Consider the following 24,843-nt stretch of genomic DNA (forward strand, 5'->3'; position numbering starts at 1 on the left):
GCCACCCAACAAACACCTGGCGTGTGTCAAACCTGGTGACCGACATCTAGAGCCACCAGTCCAGGCTCCCTGGCCAGGGAACACAGCGACCCTGGGCACCAGGTCTCCTTGCCTGCGGGATCGCAAAGGCTGTGCCCTTGGGGAGGGGGTGCAGGACCCCAGGCTCTGGAGGGGGGCAGGGGCCCTGAGGGGGCGGGGCATAGGCTTGCGGGGCACAGCAGGGGAAGGCTTTTCATGCCGTTATCACCTGAGGGGTGGCCAGGGCTGGCGTGAGCCCAGGCCCCAGGCAGGATTGGCCCCGCTGGCCACCCATCCCAGCAGGCTCGGGGCCTGTTCCCAGCGGCACTGGGTGGCCCTGGAGTTTGATCGAGGAGTCAGAGCAGCTGGGGCAGCGCATTGCTGGCAGGGACCAGCTTAACACTGTCCCCGTGGGGTGAGGGCAACGGCCATGGGGCCAGAGCCTCCCTGGGGGCAGGACTTGCCAATCCCAGCACAAGGCCCGCATCACTGCCTGGCTCCAGCGGGTTACCCATTAACCCAGGCAGGGGAGGGGGCATGACCCCTGGGGGCACCCATGCCCCCCTCCCTGCCCAGAGCCCGTGACTCTGCCTGCAGGGGGGGCCTGGCCGTGGGGGCTGGGCAGGGCCTGTGGTGCCCGCTGGCCTCCCTGGCAGGGGCCGATGCCCTTCCCGTGGAGCCCCCGCCGCACAGTGGGTGTGAGGATGGGACGCTGCAGGGAGGGGGGAGTGTTGACCTGGGAATGTGCCCTGGGGGTGGGAGACCTGAGAGCCTGTCACCTGAGCCAGGAGGGGGAGGGGGAGGTAACACCTCTGCCCAGGAATGTGGACGGAGACTGCAGGAGGGAGCCTGCTGGGGGGGTTTAGTTTCAGTTTGGGGCTGGGTGGAGGAACGCAGGGAACCCCAGGGCTGGGGTCTAAGCTCCCTGCTCCCCCAGAAGGACTTGACTGAGGGGTCCTGGGGGTACCCACAAGCTCTGTTTTGGACTGTGTTCCTGTTGTCCAATAAACCTTCTGTTTTACTGGCTGGCTGAGAGTCTCAGTGGATCCCAGGAAGAGGGGTGCAGGGCCCGGACTCCCCCACACCCCATGACAGGGGGCAATGGAGACCCTGAGGCCACGCTGGCTGCCCTGGCTGAGAGGCCCTGGGGACAGCAGCTCTCATTTGGGGGGGGCAGGGCAGGGGGCCCACGGCTGGGGCCAGGGCTGGTCCCGGGGCCATGTGCCGGAGCCCTGGACTGAGGCATCACCAGGCACCTCGAACTCACCAGTGCAGACCCTTCAGAGCTGGGGCCGGGGGCGGGGGGCGGGTCAGACACAGGGTCCCTGGGATCTGCCCTCTAGGATGGGGGCAACTGCTGTGTGGGGCCCAAGGCTGGAGCCTCTGTGAACAAAGGGTTAAAGATGTGAGATGGCTGGGCACAGCGTGCCAGGATAGAACAGGGCGCAGCGTGCCAGGGAAGGGCAGGGCAGGGCACAGCGTGCCAGGGAAGGGCAGGGCTGGGCGCAGCATGCCAGGGAAGGGCAGGGCTGGGCGCAGCATGCCAGGGCAGGGCAGGGCAGGGCACAGCATGCCAGGGAAGGGCAGGGCTGGGTGCAGCATGCCAGGGCAGGGCAGGGCAGGGCACAGCATGCCAGGGAAGGGCAGGGCTGGGTGCAGCATGCCAGGGCAGGGCACAGGCCTGGGGCTTGGGGGCCAGGATGCTCTCAGAAGCCCGGAGTGGGTATTTCCCTCCCCTCCACACCCGCTGTCTCTGAGACCATCGCAAAAAGAAAAGGAGGACTTGTGGCACCTTAGAGACTAACCAATTTATTTGAGCATGAGCTTTCGTGAGCTACAGCTCACTTCATCGGATGCATACTGTGGAAACTGCAGAAGACATTATATACACAGAGACCATGAAACAATACCTCCTCCCACCCCACTCTCCTGCTGGTAATAGCTTATCTAAAGTGATCATCAAGTTGGGCCATTTCCAGCACAAATCCGGCTGGAAATGGCCCAACTTGATGATCACTTTAGATAAGCTATTACCAGCAGGAGAGTGAGTTTGTGTGTGTGGTTTTTGGAGGAGGGTGAGGGGGTGAGAGAACCTGGATTTGTGCTGGAAATGGCCCACCTTGATTATCATACACACTGTGAAGAATAAAGTCTGCTGCAGTTTCCACGGTATGCATCCGATGAAGTGAGCTGTAGCTCACGAAAGCTTATGCTCAAATAAATGGGTTCGTCTCTAAGGTGCCACAAGTCCTCCTTTTCTTTTTGCGAATACAGACTGACACGGCTGTTACTCTGAAACCTGAGACCATCGTTATCTCCTCCCCCCTTGGGGGGGCCTGAACCCCCCGCCCAGCCCCGGCCCTGGGCCAGGAGCTGCTGCACCCCCCCCCCAAGCCAGCCAATGGCATCCCTCGGCCCTGCTGGGGGGGGCTGTGGGCGGAGTGGGGCACGGAGCAGAGTGGGTGCCGCAGCCACAGAGCCAGAGCGGGGCAGGGACTGCAGGTGAGTGGCACAGGCTGGGCTGTGGGGTGCACGGGTGAGGGGGTGCATGGGGGTGGGGGGTGCACAGGGTAGAAGATGCCCATGGGCTGGGGGTGCAGTGGGGTTGAGATCTTTGGCAGGGGGATGGGAGGGACACAGAGGGAGCTGCCCTGGCTGGGGGGCTGGAGCCCAGAAGGGGCAGGCAGAGGGTCCCCCAGCAGGTGCCCCCAAGCCAGGCAGCTCCGGGCATTTACCTGCCTGTGCCCCTGGCACTGGCTACATGGGGAGTCTCAGGGCTGAACCGGGTGGGGGCAGGGGCTGGCTAATGCTGCCAGCAGCCCCAGAGGGGTGAGGCTGGAGGCTGTGGGGATCCCGCTGGGGGGCACGGGAGCCCTGCTGCTCAGCACCCTGCGGGGTTATGGGCACAGCTGCCCTGTGAAGCCCCCAGCTCTGCCGGTGCCCCTGTCACGGGGTCCCCAGGCGATGCTCTGGAACGGCTCCCTACAAAGCCAGTCAGGACTCTGGGGAAGTCTCCTTTCTGTGAGCAGGCTGTCTGCAGGACACACAGCTCACCCGGCTTCCACCTTCCCGGGTCTGACCTCGGAGCATTCAGCCTCCTCTGCCCCTCCGTGCGCTTCCCCCAGCGAGTCCCCCCAGGCGGGGTCCTGGGGAAGCCAGAGGGTCCTGCACCCCAACTTTGCAGTCAGACGGTGCAGAGAACCGGACCCCTCAGCTGGGTCCATTTTGGGAGGGGGGGGGGAGGGACAGTGAGCCAGACAACCCCGTCTGCCCTTCACTCCTTGTCCCCAGCCAGCCCCAAACTGAAACTCCCTCCAGCCCCTCCTCCTCTGGGCTTTGTCCCTTTCCCGGGCCAGGTGGTCACCTGATTCCTTTGTTCTCCAACCCTTCAGCTCTCACCTTGCAGGGGGGAAGGGCCCAGGCCATCAGTTGCCAGGAAACAGGGTGTCGGCCATTCTCTGTGTCCAGACCCCTGCACACACCTGCCCTCTAGGGCTCTGCAATGATCATACCCCCTTACCCCACCCCCTAGAGACTTAAGAACTGCCTAGGGGAAACTGAGGCACCCCCACACTATTCAGAGGAAACATTAAGAACAGTCCCACTTCGTCACAGCCCCTCACTCCCAACCTGCAGCCCCTGCTAGCCCAGCCCTGGGCTCCTCTCTGTTGGCTGCTGTACTGCCAGCAAGCCCGGGCCACACTGTGTGGATAATCCTGACAGCAAGTATCTGGGCTGTCGGGCAGGGCCCGGCAGGGGGCACAGAATTGCAGACGTGTGGGCCTGGAAGGGAACTCTGCAGGTCAGCCAGTCCCATCCCCGGCACTCAGGCAGGACAACGGGCCAGTGCGTTGCAGGACGGGGTTAAAATTCAAAAGGATCTGGACAAACTGGAGAAATGGTCTGAAGTAAACTGGATGAAATTCAATAAGGACAAATGCAAAGCCCTCCACTTAGGAAGGAACAATCAGTTGCACACATACACAATGGGAATGATGGCCTAGGAAGGAGTCCTGCGGAAAGGGATCTGGGGTCATAGTGGATCACAAGCTAAATATGAGTCAATGGTGTAACAAACATCCTTCTGGGCTGTATGAGCAGGAGTGTTGTAAGCAAGACACGAGAAGTAATTCTTCCGCTCTACTCCGCGTTGATTAGGCCTCAACTGGAGTATTGTGTCCAGTTCCGGGCCCCACCTTTCAGGAAAGATGTGGAAAGTCCAAAGAGCCACAAAACGGATGAAAGGTCTAGGAAACATGACCTGTGCGGGAAGATTGAGAACACTGGGTCTGTTTGGTCTGGAGCAGAGAAGACTGGGAGGGGACATGAGAACAGTTTTCAAGTACATAAAAGGTTGTTACAAGGAGGGAGAAAAAATTTTCTTCTGAACCTCTGAGGACAGGACAAGAAGCAATGGGCTTAAATGGCAGCATGGTGGAGATTAGGAAAAACTCCCGACCTCCCAGGATGGTTCGGCACTGGAATAAATTGCCCAGGGAGGTTGTGGAGTCCCCGTCACTGGAGGTTGTTAAGAGCAGCTTGGACAAACTCCTGTCAGGGATGGTCTGGATAATACTTAGTCCTGCCTCAGTGCAGGGGACTGGACTAGGCGACCTCTTGAGGTCCCTGCCAGTCCTACGACTCTGATTCTACACAGACTCATAGAATGTCAGGGTTGGAAGGGACCTCAGGAGGTATCTAGTCCAGCCCCTTGCTCAAAGCAGGACCATAATATAGACTGTCCTGCCCCCTCAGTCACCGTACAGCTCCCCCCATCTGCCCCCACCAGGAACCGCGGCGTTCCCATCTAACCTGGGCTGGCAGCCAGGGCCCGGCTTCCCCGTGTCCCCCACAGGCGCTGTAATGGGACTGGCTCCCGCGCCAGGATGCCAGCGGGGTGAGCAGGGACCTGCAGCGCAGACAGGGCTGGAGGGAGCGGGGGAAGGTGCCCTGGCACATGCCCGGGCGGGTGACCAGCTGAGGTGCTGGGGCTGCCTGGGGCCCTGAGGGGTAGGGCAGGGCCCACATTGTCTCCCGCAGCTCCTGGCATGGGTGCGGTGCAGGTCGTCTGGGCTGCCCGCCCCACGGCCTGCCCTCTGGTGCTCCGTGCAGTCCCCCTGCAGAGCCAGTGGCCCAGGCTGAGCCCAGGCCTGCTGCGCATGGCATGGAGCCCCCAGCTGGGCACGCAAAGACCGGTGCCACCCTTGTGGGGCTGCGGCAGTCGTGGCTGGGCTCCTGCGCCTGGAGGGCTGGGGCTGGTGGGAAGAGCGGGCTCGGCTCCTGCCCCTCTGACCGGCCCCTCTCGATGCCCAGGTTCCCAGGGAAGGATGCGGCTGGAGACCCTCGCGTGGGTGGTGATGGCGCTCGGCGTCCTGGCCAGCCCCAGCCCTGAGCCCCAGCTGGGGGCGTCGATCTTTGCTGACCTGAGCCCGGCAGAGCTGCGGGCGGTGCAGAGCTTCCTGCTGAGCCGGCCGGAGCTGGGGCTGGGGGCCGGCCCCGCGGAGTCGCTGGCCAGCAACAGCCTCTTCCTGGTGGAGCTGCAGGTGCCCAGGAAGAGCCAGGCCCTGCAGTTCTTGGATGGGGGCAGCCCCCGCCCGCCACGCCTGGCCCGCGCCATCATCTTCTTCGGGGAGCAGGCCCAGCCCAACGTCACCGAGTTTGTGGTGGGGCCCCTGCCGCGGCCCAGCTACTACCGGCCCGTGGGCTACAAGGGCGGGCGGCCCGTCCCCTTCACCGCGCGGCCCGTCAGCCAGCTGGAGTACCGGCTGATGCACCGCAGGCTGCTGGAGATGCTGGAGCCGCTGGACCGGCTGCTGCACGAGGCCACCGGCTTCCGGTACCACAACTGCAGCCAGCGCTGCCTGACCTTCTCGGACGCGGCGCCCCGCGGGCTGGGCCCCGGCGAGCGCCGCTCCTGGCTCATCCTCCAGCGCTCCGTGGAGGGCCACTTCCTGCACCCCGTGGGGCTGGAGCTGCTGCTGGACCACCGCTCCCGCGACCCCGGCCGCTGGGCCCTGCAGCAGCTCTGGTACAAGGGGCAGTACTTCGCCAGCGCCCAGGAGCTGGCCGGGCGCCACGAGCGGGGGGAGCTGGCCCCGGCCCCGCCGCCCAGGCCCGAGCTGCTCTTCTCCACCTACCTGCCCCGCGGCCGCTTCGGCACCGGCACCCCCACGGACGTGCACGGGGCCAAGGTGTGCGAGCCGCAGGGCAAGCGCTACCGGCTGCGGGGCAACCTGGTGGAGTACGGGGGCTGGCGCCTGGCCCTGCGGCTGCGCTCCTCCTCCGGCCTGCAGCTCTTCGACCTGCGCTTCAACGGCCAGCGGCTGGCCCACGAGCTGAGCGTGCAGGAGGCCGTGGCCTTCTACGGGGGCGACACGCCGGCCGCCATGCAGACCAAGTACATCGACAGCTCCTGGGGCCTGGGCGCCCTGGCCCACGAGCTGGCGCCCGGCATTGACTGCCCCGAGGTGGCCACCTACCTGGACGTGCACCGCCTGTACGACGCGGCGGGGCCCGTGCGCTACCCCCGCGCCCTCTGCCTCTTCGAGCTGCCCACCGGCGTGCCCCTGCGGCGCCACTTCGACAGCAACGCCCAGGGCGGCTACCGCTTCTACGGGGGCCTGGAGGGGCGGGCGCTGGTGCTGCGCACCACGGCCACCGTCTACAACTATGACTACATCTGGGACGTGCTGCTCTACCCCAACGGGGTGCTGGAGGCCAAGGTGCACGCCACCGGCTACCTCCACGCCACCTTCTACACGCCCCAGGGCCTGCACTACGGCACCCGCCTGCACCAGGACCTGCTGGGCAACCTGCACACCCACCTGGTGCACTACAAGGTGGACCTGGACGTCGCCGGTGCGTGGCCCCCCCCCCCCTTGAGCCGGGTCCTCCCCCGGCACGGCCCCGGCCCCCCGGCCTCGGTCCTCCCCCGGCACGGCCCTGGCCCCCCGGCCTCGGTCCTCCCCCGGCACGGCCCCGCCCGGCCCCGGCCCCGGCCCCCCGGCCTCGGTCCTCCCCCGGCACGGCCCCGGCCCCCCGGCCTCGGTCCTCCCCCGGCACGGCCCCGCCCGGCCCCGGCCCCCCGGCCTCGGTCCTCCCCCGGCACGGCCCCGCCCGGCCCCGGCCCCCCGGCCTCGGTCCTCCCCCGGCACGGCCCCGACCCCCCGGCCTCGGTCCTCCCCCGGCACGGCCCCGCCCGGCCCCGGCCCCCCGGCCTCGGTCCTCCCCCGGCACGGCCCCACCCGGCCCCGGCCCCCCGGCCTCGGTCCTCCCCCGGCACGGCCCTGCCCGGCCCCTGCTCCCTGGCCTTGGTCCTCACCTGGCACAGCCCCACCCTCGCCCTTCTCCCCCCCCCACGGCCCCTCCAGCCCGGTCCTTCCCCGGCACAGCCCCACCTAGCCCCGCTCTTTCCTTGCTCCCTGGCCGCTCGTGGCTACTGGGCTCCCTCCCCCACCAGTGCCCAGGCCAGGGGCTGCTCCTAGATGGGATCCCCCAAGCTGAGGTTGGATGGACCCAGGAGTCCTGTTTCCATGACGGCAGATGGAGCTCAGGGGAGCATCAGCCCCAACCTGCTACCCCGGTCTCGGGGCAAGCTCCCAGCTTCATGGCAGCTCAGCCCCTGCACAGGGCAGGGCCCGTCCCAGCATCCCTCCCCGGGGGGCAGGGATACCCCCCAGCCCCTGGTCTGCCCCGAGGCCCCCCCTCACCGCCCGTCTGCCCCCCGCAGGCACCCGGAACAGCTTCGAGGCAGTGGACGTGCGGTTCGAGAACATCTCCAACCCCTGGCAGGCGGGCGAGCGGGTCGTGCAGCCCCGTCTGCACCGGCGGCCATGCCGGAGCGAGCGCCAAGCCGCCTTCCCCTTCGGCACGGCCCTGCCCAGGTACCTGCTGGTCTCCAGCCCGACCCAGCGCAATCGCTGGGGGCACCCGCGCAGCTACCGCATCCAGTACAGCTCGCAGGCCGACCGCGTCCTGCCCCGCGGCTGGAAGGAGGAGCAGGGCGTCGCCTGGGGACGGTAAGGCCGGGACCCAGCAGCCAGCGGGGGGCCGCGGCCAAGGGAGCAGCACCCGGGGGCTGGGACAGCGGGGGGCCCGGCAGGGGGCGCCCTGGGGTCTCTGGGACTGGCCTGATCAGCAGCAGGGCTGGGACCGCGGGCGGGCCGGGGTGGTCTCAGGGCCCCTGCCCAAGGACGGAGCCGGGGGGGGATGCCCGGGGGGGCCCTGCCCAGCGGTGGTTTCTCCCTTGAGCCCGCCGGGCCGCACCCCACGGGGGACTGGGGCTCAGCTGCGGGACCCGCTGTGGGCAGGTACCACCTGGCGGTGACGCGGCACCACGAGAAGGAGGCGACCAGCAGCAGCCTGTACGCCCAGCACGACCCCTGGCAGCCGGTCCTCGACTTCGAGAGCTTCCTCCGCAACGACGAGAACATCGAGAACCAGGTGCTGGGCGGGCCTGAGCCTGCATGGGGCCGCAGTTGAGCCGTGGGGGGCACCGTGGGGTGGGGCCCTGAGGCTCTGCTCTCTATGGAAAGGAGGGGATGGGGGGAGGCAGTGCTGGGCCCCCAGTGTGTGCAGGGGTGATGACTGTGGGGGGTGGGGCCCCAGCCTGTGGGGAAGCCCCAGGCCATAAGCGGGGCCCAGGCTGTGGGGGGTCAGTGCTGGGACCCCGGCAGTGCAGGGGGTCCCAGGAGTGACTGTATGGGGTGGGGTTGGGACCCTGGAGGTGCAGGGAGGCCCCAGGCTGTGGGGGGCAGTGCCGGGGCCCCAGTGACTGTGAGGGGTGGGATTGGGGCCCCAGGCTGGGGGGGCAGTGCCGGGGCCCCAGTGACTGTGAGGGGTGGGATTGGGGCCCCAGGCTGGGGGGGGGCAGTGCAGGGGCCGTAGTTACTGTGAGGGGTGGGATTGGGGCCCCAGGCTGGGGGGGCAGTGCCGGGGCCCCAGTGACTGTGAGGGGTGGGATTGGGGCCCCAGGCTGGGGGGGGGCAGTGCCGGGGCCCCAGTGACTGTGAGGGGTGGGATTGGGGCCCCAGGCTGGGGGGGCAGTGCCGGGGCCCCAGTGACTGTGAGGGGTGGGATTGGGGCCCCAGGCTGGGGGGGGCAGTGCCGGGGCCCCAGTCACTATGGCTCTCGTCCGTGGCAGGACCTGGTGGCCTGGGTGACGGTGGGTTTCCTGCACATCCCGCACGCTGAGGACGTGCCCAACACGGCCACGCCCGGCAACGCCGTCGGCTTCTTCCTGCGCCCCTTCAACTTCTTCGACGAGGACCCGTCGGTGGCGTCGCGCAGCACCGTCATCGTGCGGCCCCGGGACCCGGCCGCGGCCCAGGTGGAGATCCAGCGCTGGACGCCCGCCAGCCCGGGGCCCTGCGTCTCCGCCGAGCCCTTCCACTACAACGGCACCTACTGGCAGGAGTGAGCCCGGGCCCTGCCCACGGCAGCAGGGCCCGGCGGGCGTCACTGGCGCGAAGGGGCCCCTGGCCTCTGCTCCGGCTGGCTGGGGCCATGGCTCTGGGGACCGGGGGGTGGGGGCAGCTCGGCAGCTCCTAGCCCCGAGGGTCGCCCACAGACAGCTGGGCCTGGGGGGGCACAGAGGTGGGGAGGGGGCGCGGACCGAAGGGCTTGGCCCCGTGCTAAGGGGACTCTAGTCGGTAAATACACGTGTCTGCCCAGCCCGCGGAGTCTGTTGGGGCTGCATGCCCCCATGCGACGTGTGGGGCATTCTGGGCGGGGGGGTCTGTCTGCTGGAGTGGGGGGTCAGCGAGTGGAGGCTCTGGGGGCTGGGTGTGTCCGTATGGGGAGCTGGGGGGAGCGACGTGTCTGCAGGCATGGGGGAGACGCCGGGGGGGGGGGGGGGCTCTGGCCTGGCGTGTGCAAGCTCTCGGTCCGGTGTAGGGGATACGATCCCGCAGCCTGCCCGGCCTGGTGCCTGCCCTGCTGGACCCCCCGGGCGCAGCCAGCTCCCCCTGGGACCCCCCGACACGGAGGGGCGCTGTGCTGCCGGGAGCCGGACACAATGGTGGGGCAGGAGGTGCAGGGAGCGGGCGGGGGGAGGGGCGAGTAGGGGCTGTGAAGTTGGGGACACACCAGGGGGTGCCGGGCTGCAGGGGGGTCCAATGGGGCGGGAGCCCTGGGCACCATTTCCTGAGAAGCTGCTGCTTGTAGTGTCCCCCCGCAGGTCTGGCCCCCCCATGCCAGGTAGTGCTGGCCCCACAGCTGATCCCCCAGTCCAAGGTGCGGGGGGGGCCACGTCCCAGGTGGGGACTGTGTGGCGTCCCAGGGCTGGACCCCCCCCGGCAGAGCCGTGTCCCAGGGCTGCGCGTGTCCGTGGTGCCCCCCCAGGCGCAGAGGCAGATGGAGGCATCGTTGGCTGGTTTATTGGCGCGCTGGGGGGTCACGTGAAGGCGCCATGCGGGGATGTGGGGGAGACACAGACCGGGCAGTGCCCGCTACAGGACATGGCACAAGGACAGCACACGCCACTTGGAGCCTGCCGGCGGGTCGCTGACGAGAGCCCCCGGACCAGGCTGCTCCCCCCCCCATGGCGTGGAAGGGAGCCAGGGGCTCAGGGGTGCACAGCACAGCATGGGGAGAGCCCCCCTCCGGGGACAGGGCAGACTCCCAGCTGTCCCCCCTGGTGGGGTTCGGGGCAGGCCAGGGGAGGGGGGGGTACCTGCCAGACAGCTCAGGGCTCCAGGGCGCAGCTGCCCCAGGGAGCCCCAAGGAGGGGGCCGGCTGGGGAACGGCAGCCCAGAGATGGGGCGCGTGGGGGCACTGGCAGGAGACGGGTACGTGAGCCGGGGCCACCTTGCCAGCAGGGATGGTGAGCAGCCCATGGCCCTGCCAGCCACCTCCCCCCACAGCAGGGCCAGCCGTGTGCGCCCAGAGCGGGGCGCTGCACCCCCCACAGGGAACAGCCCCCCCCAACACACAGGGAATGGGGCCCCCCTAGCCCCCCCATAGACACACACACACAGGGAACAGCCCCTCTCCTAGACACACACATATAGGGAGCAGGGCCCAGACACGCACACAGGGACCGAACTCCCGTCTCCCCCCCCATATAGGGAAAAGTCCGTCCCCCCCAAAAAACTGCACAGGACCATCTCTCTATATATATACACACAGAACAGAACCGCACACACACACACTGGCCCCCCTACATACACACACAGTGCCCCCCACACACACATGGAACAGGGCTCCCCCCGCCCAGGGAACAGGGCCGCACACACACACTGCCCCCCCCCCACGGAACAGGGCTCCCCCCGCCCAGGGAACAGGGCCGCACACACACACTGCCCCCCCACACACACACTGCCCCCCCCCACGGAACAGGGCTCCCCCCCGCCCAGGGAACAGGGCCGCACACACACACTGCCCCCCCACACACACACTGCCCCCCCCCCACGGAACAGGGCTCCCCCCGCCCAGGGAACAGGGCCGCACACACACACTGCCCCCCACACACACGGAACAGGGCTCCCCCCCGCCCAGGGAACAGGGCCGCACACACACACTGCCCCCCCCCCCCACGGAACAGGGCTCCCCCCCGCCCAGGGAACAGGGCCGCACACACACACTGCTCCCCCCCACACACACTGACCCCCCCCACACACATGGAACAGGGCTCCCCCCGCCCAGGGAAGGGGGCCGCACACACACACAGAACAGAGCCACACACACACTGCCCCCCCCCCACGGAACAGGGCTCCCCCCGCCCAGGGAACAGGGCCGCACACACACACTGCCCCCCCCACACACACTGCCCCCCCCCACGGAACAGGGCTCCCCCCCGCCCAGGGAACAGGGCCGCACACACACACTGCCCCCCCCCCCACGGAACAGGGCTCCCCCCCGCCCAGGGAACAGGGCCGCACACACACACTGCCCCCCCACACACACACTGCCCCCCCCACGGAACAGGGCTCCCCCCCGCCCAGGGAACAGGGCCGCACACACACACTGCCCCCCACACACACGGAACAGGGCTCCCCCCCGCCCAGGGAACAGGGCCGCACACACACACTGCCCCCCCCCCACGGAACAGGGCTCCCCCCGCCCAGGGAACAGGGCCGCACACACACACTGCCCCCCCCCACGGAACAGGGCTCCCCCCGCCCAGGGAACAGGGCCGCACACACACACTGCCCCCCCACACACACTGACCCCCCCCCACACACATGGAACAGGGCTCCCCCCGCCCAGGGAAGGGGGCCGCACACACACACAGAACAGAGCCACACACACACTGCCCCCCCCCCACGGAACAGGGCTCCCCCCGCCCAGGGAACAGGGCCGCACACACACACTGCCCCCCCCACACACACTGCCCCCCCCCACGGAACAGGGCTCCCCCCCGCCCAGGGAACAGGGCCGCACACACACACTGCCCCCCCACACACACACTGCCCCCCCCCACGGAACAGGGCTCCCCCCCGCCCAGGGAACAGGGCCGCACACACACACTGCCCCCCCCCCACGGAACAGGGCTCCCCCCCGCCCAGGGAACAGGGCCGCACACACACACTGCCCCCCCACACACACACTGCCCCCCCCCACGGAACAGGGCTCCCCCCCGCCCAGGGAACAGGGCCGCACACACACACTGCCCCCCCCCCCACGGAACAGGGCTCCCCCCGCCCAGGGAACAGGGCCGCACACACACACTGCCCCCCCCCACACACACTGACCCCCCCACACACACATGGAACAGGGCTCCCCCCGCCCAGGGAAGGGGGCCGCACACACACACAGAACAGAGCCACACACACACGGTGCTCCCTCTCCCCCTGCCAGCGGCGCACACGGGTGCTCATATCAGGGTACACACAGGGCAGCCAGGCAGATAAGACCTGGGCACCCAGTGTGCTCAGCCCCTTTCGCCCGCCCGCCCAGCACCCACGGGAGCCAGCCCTGGCTGCAGGGGACCGCGCTGTGTTGGCCGGGCCCCGTGATATGTTCCAGGGTCCTGGGCCGCGGGTCCTTCCCCGGCCAGTCTCTGTTTCTTTGTACCGGTCTCTGGGCACAGCAGGGCACGCAGGGCGGGCGGGCCCCGTCCTGGATCCGTTAGGCCAGCTAACGTCCTGGCCGTGTGGGCTCAGCCCGTGGCTTCTGCTTGGCTAGCGTGTGGCCAGGCCCTCGCCCAGGCGGCACTGGTGTCCTTGGGGGCGGGGAGGGGGCGGCAGCCCTGAAGCCCTGGCCCGCGTGCGCCGGGCTCCGGGCACCGTCCCCGTCCTGCCGATTAACTCCCCGGGTCGGAGCAGTGTCTCTGCAGGGTCTGTGCGTCCGGCGGCGGGGCCAGCTGTCCAGGGAGGGAGCGGCGCCGGGGGGGCAGCTCGCAGGGCAGCTCTGGGCTGGGCGGCTGTGGGAACTGGAACGGCACCGGGTAACTGGGAACCTGCGGGCGGGCGAGATGCTGTCAGGAGCCACCCGCTGCCCAGGGAACCAGGCTGCCAACACCACGACTGACCGCAGCCCAGAACTCACCGAGCGACGGCACTGTTCAGTGCCACGGGGCACTGCAGAGGGGCAGGGCTGGGCCGGCAGGGGGCTGCGGGTCGGGAGTGAGGGGCACCGGCAGAGCTCGGCGTGGGGAGCCCATGGCTGGGCCGGCAGGGGGCTGCGGGTCGGGAGTGAGGGGCGCCGGCGGAGCTTGGCGTGGGGAGCCCATGGCTGGGCCGGCAGGGGGCTGCGGGTCGGGAGTGAGGGGCACCGGCAGAGCTCGGCGTGGGGAGCCCATGGCTGGGCCGGCAGGGAGCTGCGGGTCGGGAGTGAGGAGCGCTGGTGAAGGAGGGCCCGGTGGTCCCGGCTGTCCCCCCGGGGATCTCGGTTCGGTTTCTGACCCAGCGGCTGGGCGACCTGCCCCGTGTCCCCAGGGGCAGAGCCCCGGCTGGTGTCCGTCGATGGTTGGCCGCAGGGGGTGTGCCAGCCTGGCGCTTCGCGGTGGGTCCCTGGAGCGAGGGGTCTCACCTGGGGGCAGGGCTCGCCGGGCGGTGGGGAGCGCTCCGGGCCTGGGGGTGGCGACGACATGGTGCTATAGGCCGGCGGCACCAGCCCGACCTGCCGCTGCAGCAGCTGCATGATGGCGCCCACGTCCGCAGCCATGCGAGTCTCCAGCCTGCCGGGAGATGAGGGGCTGAGCCGGGGGGGGGGGCACCCCGGGGGGGCACCCCCAGCCAGCCCAGAGACACCTCCGGGCACGATCCTGCTCCCGCTGGGCAACGCCTCGGCCGGCAGGAGACACCACCCCCCGCAGACACCTGGCTAGGCCTGAGGTGCTGGAACTGGGGGGCCCCAGGGCCTTTCCCTGCCATGCCGCCTGTTCCCTGCCCCTCACCTGCCCCCCCAGGGCCTTTCCCTGCCATGCCGCCTGTTCCCGCCCCTCACCTGTCCCCCCAGGGCCTTTCTCTGCCTTGCCATTGTTCCCCGCCCCTCACCTGCCCCCCAGAGCCTTTCTCTGCCTTGCCATTGTTCCCCGCCCCTCACCTGCCCCCCAGGGCCTTTCTCTGCCTTGCCATTGTTCCCCGCCCCTCACCTGCCCCCCCAGGGCCTTTCCCTGCCATGCCGCCTGTTCCCCACCCCTCACCTGCCTCCCCAGGGCCTTTCTCTGCCTTGCCATTGTTCCCCGCCCCTCACCTGCCCCCCAGAGCCTTTCTCTGCCTTGCCCCCTGTTCCCGCCCCTCACCTGTCCCCCCAGGGCCTTTCCCTGCCATGCCCCCTGTTCCCCGCCCCTCACCTGCCCCCCCAGGGCCTTTCCCTGCCCTGCCCCCTGTTCCCCGCCCCTCACCTGCCTCCCCAGGGCCTTTCCCTGCCATGCCCCCTGTTCCCGCCCCTCACCTGCCCCCCAGGGCCTTTCTCTGCCTTGCCCCCTGTTCCCGCCCCTCACCTGCCCCCCAGGGCCTTTCCCTGCCTTGCCCCCTGTTCCCGCCCCTCACCTGCCCCCCAGGGCCTTTCCCTGCCTTGCCCCCTGTTCCCTGCCCCTCACCTGCTCCCCCCAGGGCCTTTCCCTACCATGCCCCCTGTTCCCGCCCCTCACCTGCCCCCCAGGGCCTTTCCCTGCCTTGCCCCCTGTTCCCGCCCCTCACCTGCCCCCCAGGGCCTTTCCCTGCCTTGCCCCCTGTTCCCGCCCCTCACCTGCACCCCCAGGGCCTTTCTCTGCCTTGCCCCCTGTTCCCGCCCCTCACCTGCCCCCCAGGGCCTTTCCCTGCCTTGCCACTGTTCCCCGCCCCTCACCTGCCCCCCAGGGCTTTTCCCTGCCATGCACCCCTGTTCCCTGCCCCTCACCTGCACCCCCAGGGCCTTTCCCTGCCTTGCCCACTGTTCCCTGTCCCTCATCTGCCCCCCCAGGGCCTTTCCCTGCCATGCCCCCTGTTCCCTGCCCCTCACCTGCTCCCCCCAGGGCCTTTCCCTACCATGCCCCCTGTTCCCCGCCCCTCACCTGCCCCCCCAGGGCCTTTCCCTGCCTTGCCCCCTGTTCCCGCCCCTCACCTGCCCCCCCAGGGCCTTTCCCTGCCATGCACCCCTGTTCCCGCCCCTCACCTGCCCCCCCAGGGCCTTTCCCTACCATGCCCCCTGTTCCCCGCCCCTCACCTGCCCCCCCAGGGCCTTTCCCTGCCTTGCCCCCTGTTCCCGCCCCTCACCTGCCCCCCCAGGGCCTTTCCCTGCCATGCACCCCTGTTCCCCGCCCCTCACCTGCACCCCCAGGGCCTTTCCCTACCATGCACCCTATTCCCCGCCCGTCACCTGCCCCCCCAGAGCCTTTCCCTGCCTTGCCCCCTGTTCCCCGCCCCTCACCTGCCTCCCCGGGGCCTTTCCCTGCCATGCACCCGTTCCCCGCCCCTCACCTGCACCCCCAGGGCCTTTCCCTGCCTTGCCCACTGTTCCCTGCCCCTCATCTGCCCCCCCAGGGCCTTTCCCTGCCCTGTCCCCTGTTCCCCACCCCTCACCTGCTCCCCCCAGGGCCTTTCCCTACCATGCCCCCTGTTCCCCGCCCCTCACCTGCCCCCCCAGGGCCTTTCCCTGCCTTGCCCCCTGTTCCCCGCCCCTCACCTGCCCCCCCAGGGCCTTTCCCTGCCTTGCCCCCTGTTCCCCGCCCCTCACCTGCCCCCCCCAGGGCCTTTCCCTGCCATGCCTCCTGCCCCCACCTGCCCTCCAACTCCCCCTGCCCCAGGTGTTTCAGCCGCCCCCTCCTCTACCTGTTGAGCTGCTGCTGCAGCTGGTCCAGCCGGCTCTCCACCTCGGAGCGGGGCCGGTGGCCCCGGGGGGGCAGGCCCATGCTGAGGCTGGCGTGGGCTGGGACGGTGCAGTGGGGCAGCTCCTGGCACTGCCGGCCCCGGCTCTCGCCCCAGAAGCTGAAGATGTTGGACACCCCCGAGAAGGCCCCTGAGCAGAGGGCAGAGACGGGTCAGGGCCGCGCCCCAGGGGGCAGGTGCCAGGGCTGGGGGCACGCGGGGGCTGCTGAGCTGTGATACAGAGACATCAGGTGGGGCTCAACCAACGCCTGGCACTGGGCCCAAGGGACCCACACCCCAAGCTGTGGGGCCCGCACCCCTTCCCCACTGTCCCTGTGGGGCCCACACACCTCCCCTGCTGTTCTTGTGGGGTCCACCCCCCTTTGCTGTCCCTCTGGGGCCTGCACCCCTCCCCCACTGTCCCTGTGGGGCCCACCCTGCTTTCCTGTCCCTCTGGGGCCTCCCCCTTCCCCTACCATCCATATGACGTCAGCACCACTCCCCTGCTGTCCCTGTGGGGCCCACACCCCTGCACCGCGGTCCATATGGGGCCTGACCCCCCCCTCCCCTGCCAGGCCTGCCTCCACCCCCATCATCTATATGGGGCCCTCCCCCACTAGCGCCATGGGGCCTGTGAGGAGTGGGGGGGCTGCGCGAGCACCAACGTCGGGGTGTCTCGTCCCCGTGCTGCTGATGTCGTGGGGCTGCGGCCGGCTGGCAGAGGGGCGCCGAGGTCGGTGCCTGCCTGTGGCCACGGACTCGCTCTGCACAAAGGGCTGTCAGGGGAGGGGCGTGGGCACCGAGGGGAAAGGTGTGGGCACCAAGGGCACCTGCCAGCCCAAGCCTCTTGCCCAGCAGAGGGAAGCAGGTTGCACAGGGCAGGAGCCCTGCCTGGCTTAGGAGAGGGATCTGGGGTGCCAGGGCAGGGGGCTAACAGGGAGCCCGGTGGGCAGGGGGTGTGCTGGGCGCGGGGCTGAGGAGAAGTGCGAGGGCCACTTGCCCATCGTTAGCTGGTGCCCTTTGGGCGGGGGACTGGGGGGGCCCAGAGCGGGGGCAGCGTGAGTGTTGGTGCCCAGGAACGTGCCTGAGAGGCCAAGGGGGATCGGGCGCTGCGGACAGGTGCTAGGTCGTGCCCAGGCTTGGCCTCGGTGCCCTGCCTCAGACATGGCTGGGCGCAGCCAGCTGCCCATGGGCCAGGCCGGTTAGACACACGGCAGCATTGCTCGGCTGTGCGCAGTGTGGCCACTCCTGGCACTGGTCGAGGGGGGTGCCTGCAGGCCTGAGCCACCCCAGACAGCGACACCCCCACAGCAATAGGGAGCCATCAGGCCTGTGAGGAGCCTGTGCCCCCTGGCACCGGTTCCCTGGAGCCCCTCCCCTCCCTCCACACCACCCACCCCCGGCAACCAGTCCCCTGGAGCCTCTCCCCCCACAGCACCCTCCTGGAGCCTTCCCCTCCCTGTGGTGCCCACCCCATGGTTCCCATCCCCTCAGGGCACCTGTTCCTCATGGTGTCCCCCCCAGGCACCCAGCCCCAGGACTCTCCCCACACGGTGCCTGTCCTTGTGCCATGCTCTGTCCCACCTGAGAGGGGGCTGCAGTTCTCGCTGCCCTTGGGCTGCCCGTCGCCCTGGCTGAGCAGCTCCCCATTGGCGCAGAAGGGTGAGAGCTGGCCGGCGCTGGCGATGGGCGTGGGGCGCTCATCCTCGTCGCTGGAGGGCGAGCTGGAGGGCTCCCACTCGGGCTGGTCCTCCAGAACCCCTGGCACCTGGTGGTTCCGACACGTCCGCAGTGGCTTCTGGCTGCTCCTCAGCTCCCCGGCGTTCTCCGGGTCTGCGGAGTTGGGGGCAGAAAGTGAGTGTTCCACAGAGCCAGGCTGGGGAGGAAGCACATCTGCTGGGGCTGGTGCAGGCAGGGCCATGGCTGCTGGCCGGGAGGAGCCAGCTGGGGGTCCAGTGCCAGGGCAGAGCCCTGTGCCCTGGGCGGGGCAAGGAGCCTGTGCTGGGAGACGGGTTTACTCCTGGGGAATTCTGCACCACTGCACACATGCCTAATTAATTAGCTGTGCACATTTTAAATTTTTTGCACAGAAAAAAGCTTCTGCCGAAATATTGCTGCAGTTCTGCCTTTTTCCCACCAGACGGTGCTGTGATGATAGAACACAGCAGCAGCTCCTGGCCAGCTAGGGAAGAGAAAGAGCCTGCCTTTTTCGCTGCGCCTGTCAGGCCAGGTCAGGAGACAGGGGCAATGGGGAAACAGACAACGTGGGGTGCTGTGGGGGGTTAGGCAGGGGCTCATAAGGGCTAGTGGGAGAGGACAGACTGGGGCGGCAGCTGAATGGAAGTGGAGGTGCAGGGCCACGGGGGGGAAGGAGGTGCAGGGCCACATGGTGATGGGGGAGAGGGTGCAGAGCTATATAGGGACAGGGAAAAGGCTGGGTGGGGGCACAGAGACACATAGGAATGGGGGATGGGATACAGGGAAACATGGGGACAGGGGGAGGGTGGACAGGGACACATAGGGACCAGGGAGTGGCTGGGTGGGGGCACAGAGACATGTGGATGGTGGAGGGGGCACAGAGACATCTCGGGACAGAAGGAGGGGGTGCAGGGCCACATGGGGATGGGGGGGAGTGGGTGTCTGTATGGGGGTGGAGGGACACACGTGGACAGGTGGTGCAAGGACACATGGAGGTACAGGGACACATGGGAATAGGGGCAGATGTGCCTGACTGAATGGGAGAGGCTAAGGGTCAGCCAGGGTCTGCATGAGGGAAGCTCCCTACAATCCCCTCCCTGCAAAACCTGTTCCATACTTTTCTCACCCACATCCAACAACCCTCCAAGTTGACACACAGGCTCCTTCCCAGCTATTTGCTTCCCTCTCCGTCAGCTCCTCCGTTACCCGACTCCCCTCCAGCCTTTGCACTGCTTCTGGGGGGTGCGGGAAATACGGTTCTGTACCGTAGGTTAAATGAATTCTTATTCACAGTTCTGTATTAATATGCCTACTAAGGAATCTATTTGTCAAAAAACATTTCCTGAATCTTCATTCTTGTCTGTATTGTTACAGACTTACTTGCTGGCGGGTATTTTGAAATAAATGACCAAAAATAATTGAAACTGGTGTGATGATACTGTGTTATTTTGACAAATAAAATATGCAGAATTTTAAAATATTGCACACAGAATTTTTAATTTTCTGTTGCAGAATTTTTGTTTTTTTGGCACAGAATTCCCCCAGGAGTAGGGGCTGGCATCCTGGGTGGAGACAGTGACCCTGCGCTGGGAGAGGGGCTGGTGCCCTGGGCAGGGCACAAAGCCTATGCTGGGGGAGGCTCCTGGCCCCTCGAGCTTGCTGCCCCGCCCCCGCCACTCACCCTTGTCTGTGCGCCGGCGGAAGGAGAGTTTGCGGCGCCGCAACCGGTTGAAGCTGCCGTCCAGCTCGGTGCTTCCAGGGGAGCCGGGGATCATGTTGGTCTGCAACAAAGGGGAGCCGTGAGCCGGGCTGGGAACTGGGGAGGGGGCAGGTGGGGGAGAAGGGGAAATGGATACACTGGTGGTTAGGTGGGTGGGGGCGCTGCTAGGTGGGGGACAGGTTGGTGGATGGCACAGTGGGTGGGTGGGTGAATACACTGGTGGTTAGTTGAGGGCAGGGTTGATGGCTGGGTAGGGGTGGACTGGAGTCAGGGGCAGGCGGGGTTCTCCCCCTCAGCCTGGCCGAGAGCCCACAGAGGCCCCCCCGGACTGGCAAAGTCCCCCGGAGCTCCCCCCAGCCTGGCTGAGTGCCCCCAAAGGTCACCCTCCCACAGCCTATCTGAGTGACCCCGGAGCTCCCCCCAGCCTGGCTGAGCACCCCCAAAGCTCTCCTCCCTGGCCTGGCGCCCCCAGAACTCTCCCCCCCCGGCCCTGGCTGAGCACCCCTGGAGCTCTCCCCCACCCTGGCCCGGCACCCCCCAACCCCCCCCCCGGCTCTCACGTCGCGCAAGTTGAAGGTGATTTCCAGGCTGGCCCAGAAGCGGTCCGAGAACTCGGGGTACATGTCCAGCACCTCCAGCAGCTCCTCCCGCTGGATCTTGTGCAGGTCACAGTAAGTCAGAGCCCGCACGTCCGCATTGGACTTGCCCGGCCGCGCATACAGGTTCAGCGGCTCCCCGAAGATGTCGTTCTTCCCTGGGGGCAGCACGGCAGGGTCAGCGCAGGTCTCCCCCAGGGAATGGGCTGTGGGGCACGTGCCAGGGTGGGGTGGGCAGGATGGGGGGGCACACAGCAGGGGTGAGCTGTTAGGTTCTCCTGGGCGCCAGGCTGGGGGCCATGCCATGGGGTGACATGAGGGACAGAGGGCCCCGACCTGGCTGGCAGTGCCCACCCCCTCGGCTGGCAGGGCCCATGCCCCCCCTGGTTGACAGTGCCCCCCCCATCTGGCAACATCCACTGCCCCCCTGCAGCTCCTGCCGCCCCCCCCCAGTCTGGCATCGCCCATCTGGCAGCCTCCCCCCACCTGTCAGTGCCCACCCCTTGGTCAGCAGCGCCCACCCCCCTCGCCACGCAGCCCCCCAAACCTAGCAGCGCCCGCCCCTCACCAAGGATGGCCACCACCATGTCGCGGCGCAGGATCTCGATGGAGCCGCGGGAGATGAAGTAGAGCGCGGTGAGCACGTCGCCGGCGTGCACCAGCGTGTCACCGGGTGGGGCGTGCGTGGTCTTGAACTTCATGGCCAGGGCGCGCAGGCAGCCCTTGCTGGCCCCCTGGAAGGGCCGGCAGCTCTGCAGGAGGCTGCGGTTCAGGTGCAGGCAGATGTCGGCCTGCAGGCACTCAGGGAAGCCCTTCAGCACCTGCGGGCGGGCGGGAGAGACCCTGTCACTGGGGAGGGCACCGCCGGGCCCGGCCGTGGGCACAAGGGGGTGTTGGCACAGACGGCTGTGCCCATGGCCGTGTGCTGGTCTACATGGGCAATTTGGCTCGGTGCGTTTGTCTCTGGGTTTGTGTGTGAGTGTGTGCAGGTGTACACATTTGTGGGGGTGGGCATGCGCATGTGTCTGTGTGTGGGTGTGTACCTGTACCTCTCTGGCTGTGCAGGGGTGTGTCTCTGTGTGTGCGCGTACACGCCCGCAGATGTGGGGGGCTCTGCATGGCCATTGCATCTCAGTGCCCAGGGCGCTGCACCAGGCCCTGGGGATGGGCAGAGGGAGATGGCCCGGTTTGCGGGCGTTTTGCAGAGCGAGTGCCCCTCTGCCCAAGGTGCTGTTTGCTGCCAGTCACCCGGCTCTGGGGTGTCCAGAGATGGGCACAAACCCTCACGCTGGGGAAAGAGCCTCCATGCCTGGGGCTGGCGTGAGGGGGGCGTGGGTGCTGTGCACAGGGTGGGGTGCTGAGCTCATGCCGTGCCCAAGGTGCAGGACCAGGTGTGAAGTGGGGTTTTCCCCTTGTGATGGTGTACGTGAGCCTGTGTGCATCTAACTGTTCTGCATGAATACTGGGTGTGCCTCAGTTTCCCTGTGTATTGCACCATAGCCTAGGTGGTGGGGATAAGGGTGTGTGGCAGGGGTGGGCTGTTCTCCTGGGCATTAATGACATGAACTGTGACCATATAAATCATTGTTGCAACCACTGGTATATATTTGCAGCAAATATTGTACAAAGGTTCTCGTGTGAGGTGTCTATGGAGAGATATTGGTTTGCTGGTTAGGATGATGCTGTCTGTGTGTGTGTAGCATTTTGTAGCTGAAGTTATGAATATTGGCTCTGTCCTTGTCTCTCAATGTGTCTGATTCTAAGTAGCCTCAGTGACGCATCTGGTCAGGTTCTTAAGAAAGGACTCTTCTCAGTGAGTGCCTGCGATGTTATTGACATGAACTGGGACCGTATAGATCATTGTTGCAACCAAAGTCCTGTCGTGGCACCAAATCTCGTACAAAGGGGGTCAAATGAGGTGTCTCAGACAAGGTGATGGTGGGCTGGTTAGGATGATGCTGTCTGTGTGGCTATCATTTTTGTAGTTAAAGTTATGAATATTGGCTCTACACTGCCTGTATTTCAAACGTGTGCTGTGCTTCTGGGTGACATCCCAGACAGGTTGGTGTCAGCTCTGCCCAGCCTGCTGGATGACCCATTAGGGACCATCAGTGATACAACTGACCCATTGAGAGAAGGCAGACACGCCTTGCGATTCAGCAAAGTATGCAGGGACTTGCCCATGTGACTCCAAACTCCATTCTGCTGTAATTTTCCACAATAAGAACACAGAGGGGTTCTTACACCTGGAAAAGTCTATAAAGGGCTGATGCCTCATCTCCATCTTGTCTTCAGTCCTGCTTCCTACCTCTGGAGGGACATGGCTACAAATGGAAGCTTTGAACCAAGGACAGAATGACCCATCCCAGCTGGGGATGTTCTCCAGAGACTTGATTTGAACCTGCAGTTTATTCCATCACTGCTACAAGCCTGAACCAAGAACTTTGCCATTGCTGTGTGTCATTGATTCCATTGAACCCATTCTAGCTCCCATCTCTATCTTTTTCCTTTTTATGAATAAACCTTTAGATTTTAGATTCTAAAGGATTGGCAACAGCATGATTTGTGGGTAAGGTCTGACTGGTATATCGACCGGGGTCTGGGGCTTGGTCCTTTGGGATCGGGAGAACCTTTCTTATTTTACTGGGGGATTGGTTTTCATAACCATTCGTCCCCATAACGAGTGGCCCTGGTGGGGATACTGGGAAACTGGGGTGTCTGAGGGAATTGCTTGTGTGACTCATGGTTCGCCAGTGGGGTGAGACCAAAGTCAACTCTGTTTGGCTGGTTCGATTTTCCTTGGTGTGCACAGAAACCCCAGCCTTGGGCTGTAACTGCCCTGCTTTAAGCAATTTGTCCTGAATTGGCACTCTCCGTTGGGTCCCACCAGAACCAGCATCGTTACAGTGCCCAATCAAGAAACACTTAACACACAATGGACTTTGGGAGACGCCAATTCACATCTGAGCTTTCCTGAGAACATTCAAACTAACAGGTAAACAATGGCCTCCCGGCCTGCAAAACCGGAGTTATGCATGGACATGTGACTTGCCCATATGACTCCAGACTCCATCTTGTTGCTGTGATTTTGCACAGCAGAACAAAGGGGTTTCCACTCACAAAAGAAAGAATATAAAAGGCCCTGGAAACCCCTCCATCTTGTCTTCAGTCCTGCTTCTGACCTCTGGAGGGACTTTGCTACAGACTGAAGCTCTGAATCAAGGACTGAATGACCCATCCCAGCTGGGGATGTTCTTCAGAGACTTGATTTGTGCCAGCAGTTTATTCCTAAACTAAAATTTATTTATTTATTATTATCACTGCTACAAGCCTGAACCAAGAACTTTGCCATGACTGGATGTCATTGATTCCATTGAACCCATTCTAGCTCTCATCTATATTGCTTTCTTTTTATGAATAAACCTTTATATTTTAGATTATAAAGGATTGGCAACAGCGTGATTTGTGGGTAAGATCTGACTGGTATATTGACCTGGGTCTGGGGCTTGGTCCTTGGTCAGGAGAATCTTTTTTCTTTTACTGGGGTATTGGTTTTCATAATCCTTCATCCCCGTAAGAAGTGGCTGCTGGTGATGCTACTGGGAAACTGGAGTACGGCTTGTAAAAGTGTACCTGGAAAAGATAACTGTGATTTGCTGGAAATAGCTCAGGGTAGCGGGAAGAGCAGCAGTTTATCTGTGGGAAGTGGCAAGGTGCTCGGTAAGGAAAGTCTGGATGAGCCTAGGCAGCCTTGTGAGCTGATGGCTGTGTCTAGTCAGCAGGGTGGGAAGGCGAGGAGAGTGGAAGATGAGTGTCCCTGGACCTTACCTGTTAGCTGGGTGGAGAATTGTGACAGGGAAGGAAACGTGCCTGTGTCTGTCAGGGGTATTGACTTGCCTATGGAGGGAGCTACCCTGGTCTCCAAGTAGTTGTCTGTGAACAGACCTGTGTGCTGGGACAAGGGGAATGAGATCCCAAGCTGTGTGTCTGGTAAAGGAGAAAGTGTGTCCGGCTCTTCTTTGTCTGTGGAGCAGACAGAAGGGGCCTTTCAGCCAGGGATGGTTGAGGGTCGTGCAGTTGTCTCAGAGTTGGTTCTGGATTCAGCTAAAGCCCAGGAAGGGAAGGGTCCTAAGTTTGTGTCTGCTCGGGAGAATGGCCCTGTAACTAGGTCGCATCCAGTTAGTGTCATGGCAAAATCCCAGAAACTAGAAAATTCTGGTACTTGTATTTTGTCTGTTGCTAGTGTGTGTCTAGAAAAGGGTGTAGCAACTCTGTCTAATCAGGGTGAGATCCTAGCCAGGGCACAAGGAGAGCAGAAAGGTGATTTAATTGTTACCTACTGACAGTTTGAAAACTTGTAGCAAGAAGGAAAAGATTCCTGAACTTGTGTGTGGCAAAGGGAAGGAGAACGCTTCCAACCTTTTATCTAGGAAGTCTGTAAGTTTGCCTGAAAAGGGATTGTGTAGGAATTCGCCGGATGAGCCAAAGATGATCCTGGATGTCAGTAAGACCCAGAGCTGTTGCTCAGGAAAGTGTTCCTTTAGAGCAGTGGTTCCCAAACTCGGGTTTGCAAAATGTT

General features: G+C 65.4%; 2 protein-coding genes across 12 annotated transcripts in view; one reads left to right on the forward strand and one right to left on the reverse strand.

The window, feature by feature from the left end:
* Positions 1-2,467: 2,467 nt before the first annotated feature.
* Positions 2,468-9,719, forward strand: AOC1 (amine oxidase copper containing 1). The gene is made up of 5 exons (XM_048841991.2): positions 2,468-2,520; positions 5,332-6,876; positions 7,748-8,036; positions 8,328-8,460; positions 9,161-9,719. Exons 2-5 carry the CDS (start codon positions 5,346-5,348, stop codon positions 9,434-9,436), a joined length of 2,229 nt encoding a protein of 742 aa, XP_048697948.1. The 5' UTR covers positions 2,468-2,520; positions 5,332-5,345; the 3' UTR covers positions 9,437-9,719.
* A 2,981-nt stretch (positions 9,720-12,700) lies between these two features.
* Positions 12,701-24,843, reverse strand: part of KCNH2 (potassium voltage-gated channel subfamily H member 2) — a 126,099-nt gene continuing 113,956 nt past the window's right edge. For 8 of the 11 annotated variants that reach the window (XM_075126108.1, XM_075126107.1, XM_075126110.1 and 5 more), the window contains 7 exons: positions 20,833-21,085; positions 20,229-20,422; positions 19,630-19,729; positions 17,835-18,083; positions 16,215-16,481; positions 13,990-14,137; positions 12,701-13,417 (listed from right to left, as the gene is read on the reverse strand). In XM_075126108.1, the coding sequence (XP_074982209.1) occupies positions 13,096-13,417; positions 13,990-14,137; positions 16,215-16,481; positions 17,835-18,083; positions 19,630-19,729; positions 20,229-20,422; positions 20,833-21,085 (1,533 nt within the window). In that variant the 3' untranslated portion in view covers positions 12,701-13,095. The remainder of the gene's footprint in view (positions 13,418-13,989; positions 14,138-16,214; positions 16,482-17,834; positions 18,084-19,629; positions 19,730-20,228; positions 20,423-20,832; positions 21,086-24,843) is intronic. The other 3 variants (XM_075126111.1, XM_048841936.2, XM_075126112.1) reach the window with 2 other exon arrangements.

Source organism: Caretta caretta, chromosome 2 (genome assembly GCF_965140235.1).
Source record: "Caretta caretta isolate rCarCar2 chromosome 2, rCarCar1.hap1, whole genome shotgun sequence".
Classification (NCBI taxonomy): Eukaryota; Metazoa; Chordata; order Testudines; family Cheloniidae; genus Caretta; species Caretta caretta.

Excerpts from the sequence above, each read along its gene's own strand:
- AOC1 (XM_048841991.2), top strand. The coding sequence starts at position 5,346 with ATGCGGCTGGAGACCCTCGCGTGGGTGGTGATGGCGCTCGGCGTCCTG. Across the intron at positions 6,877-7,747 it reads GGTGGACCTGGACGTCGCCG|GCACCCGGAACAGCTTCGAG; the intron begins GTGCGTGGCCCC and ends TGCCCCCCGCAG. Across the intron at positions 8,037-8,327 it reads CAGGGCGTCGCCTGGGGACG|GTACCACCTGGCGGTGACGC; the intron begins GTAAGGCCGGGA and ends CGCTGTGGGCAG.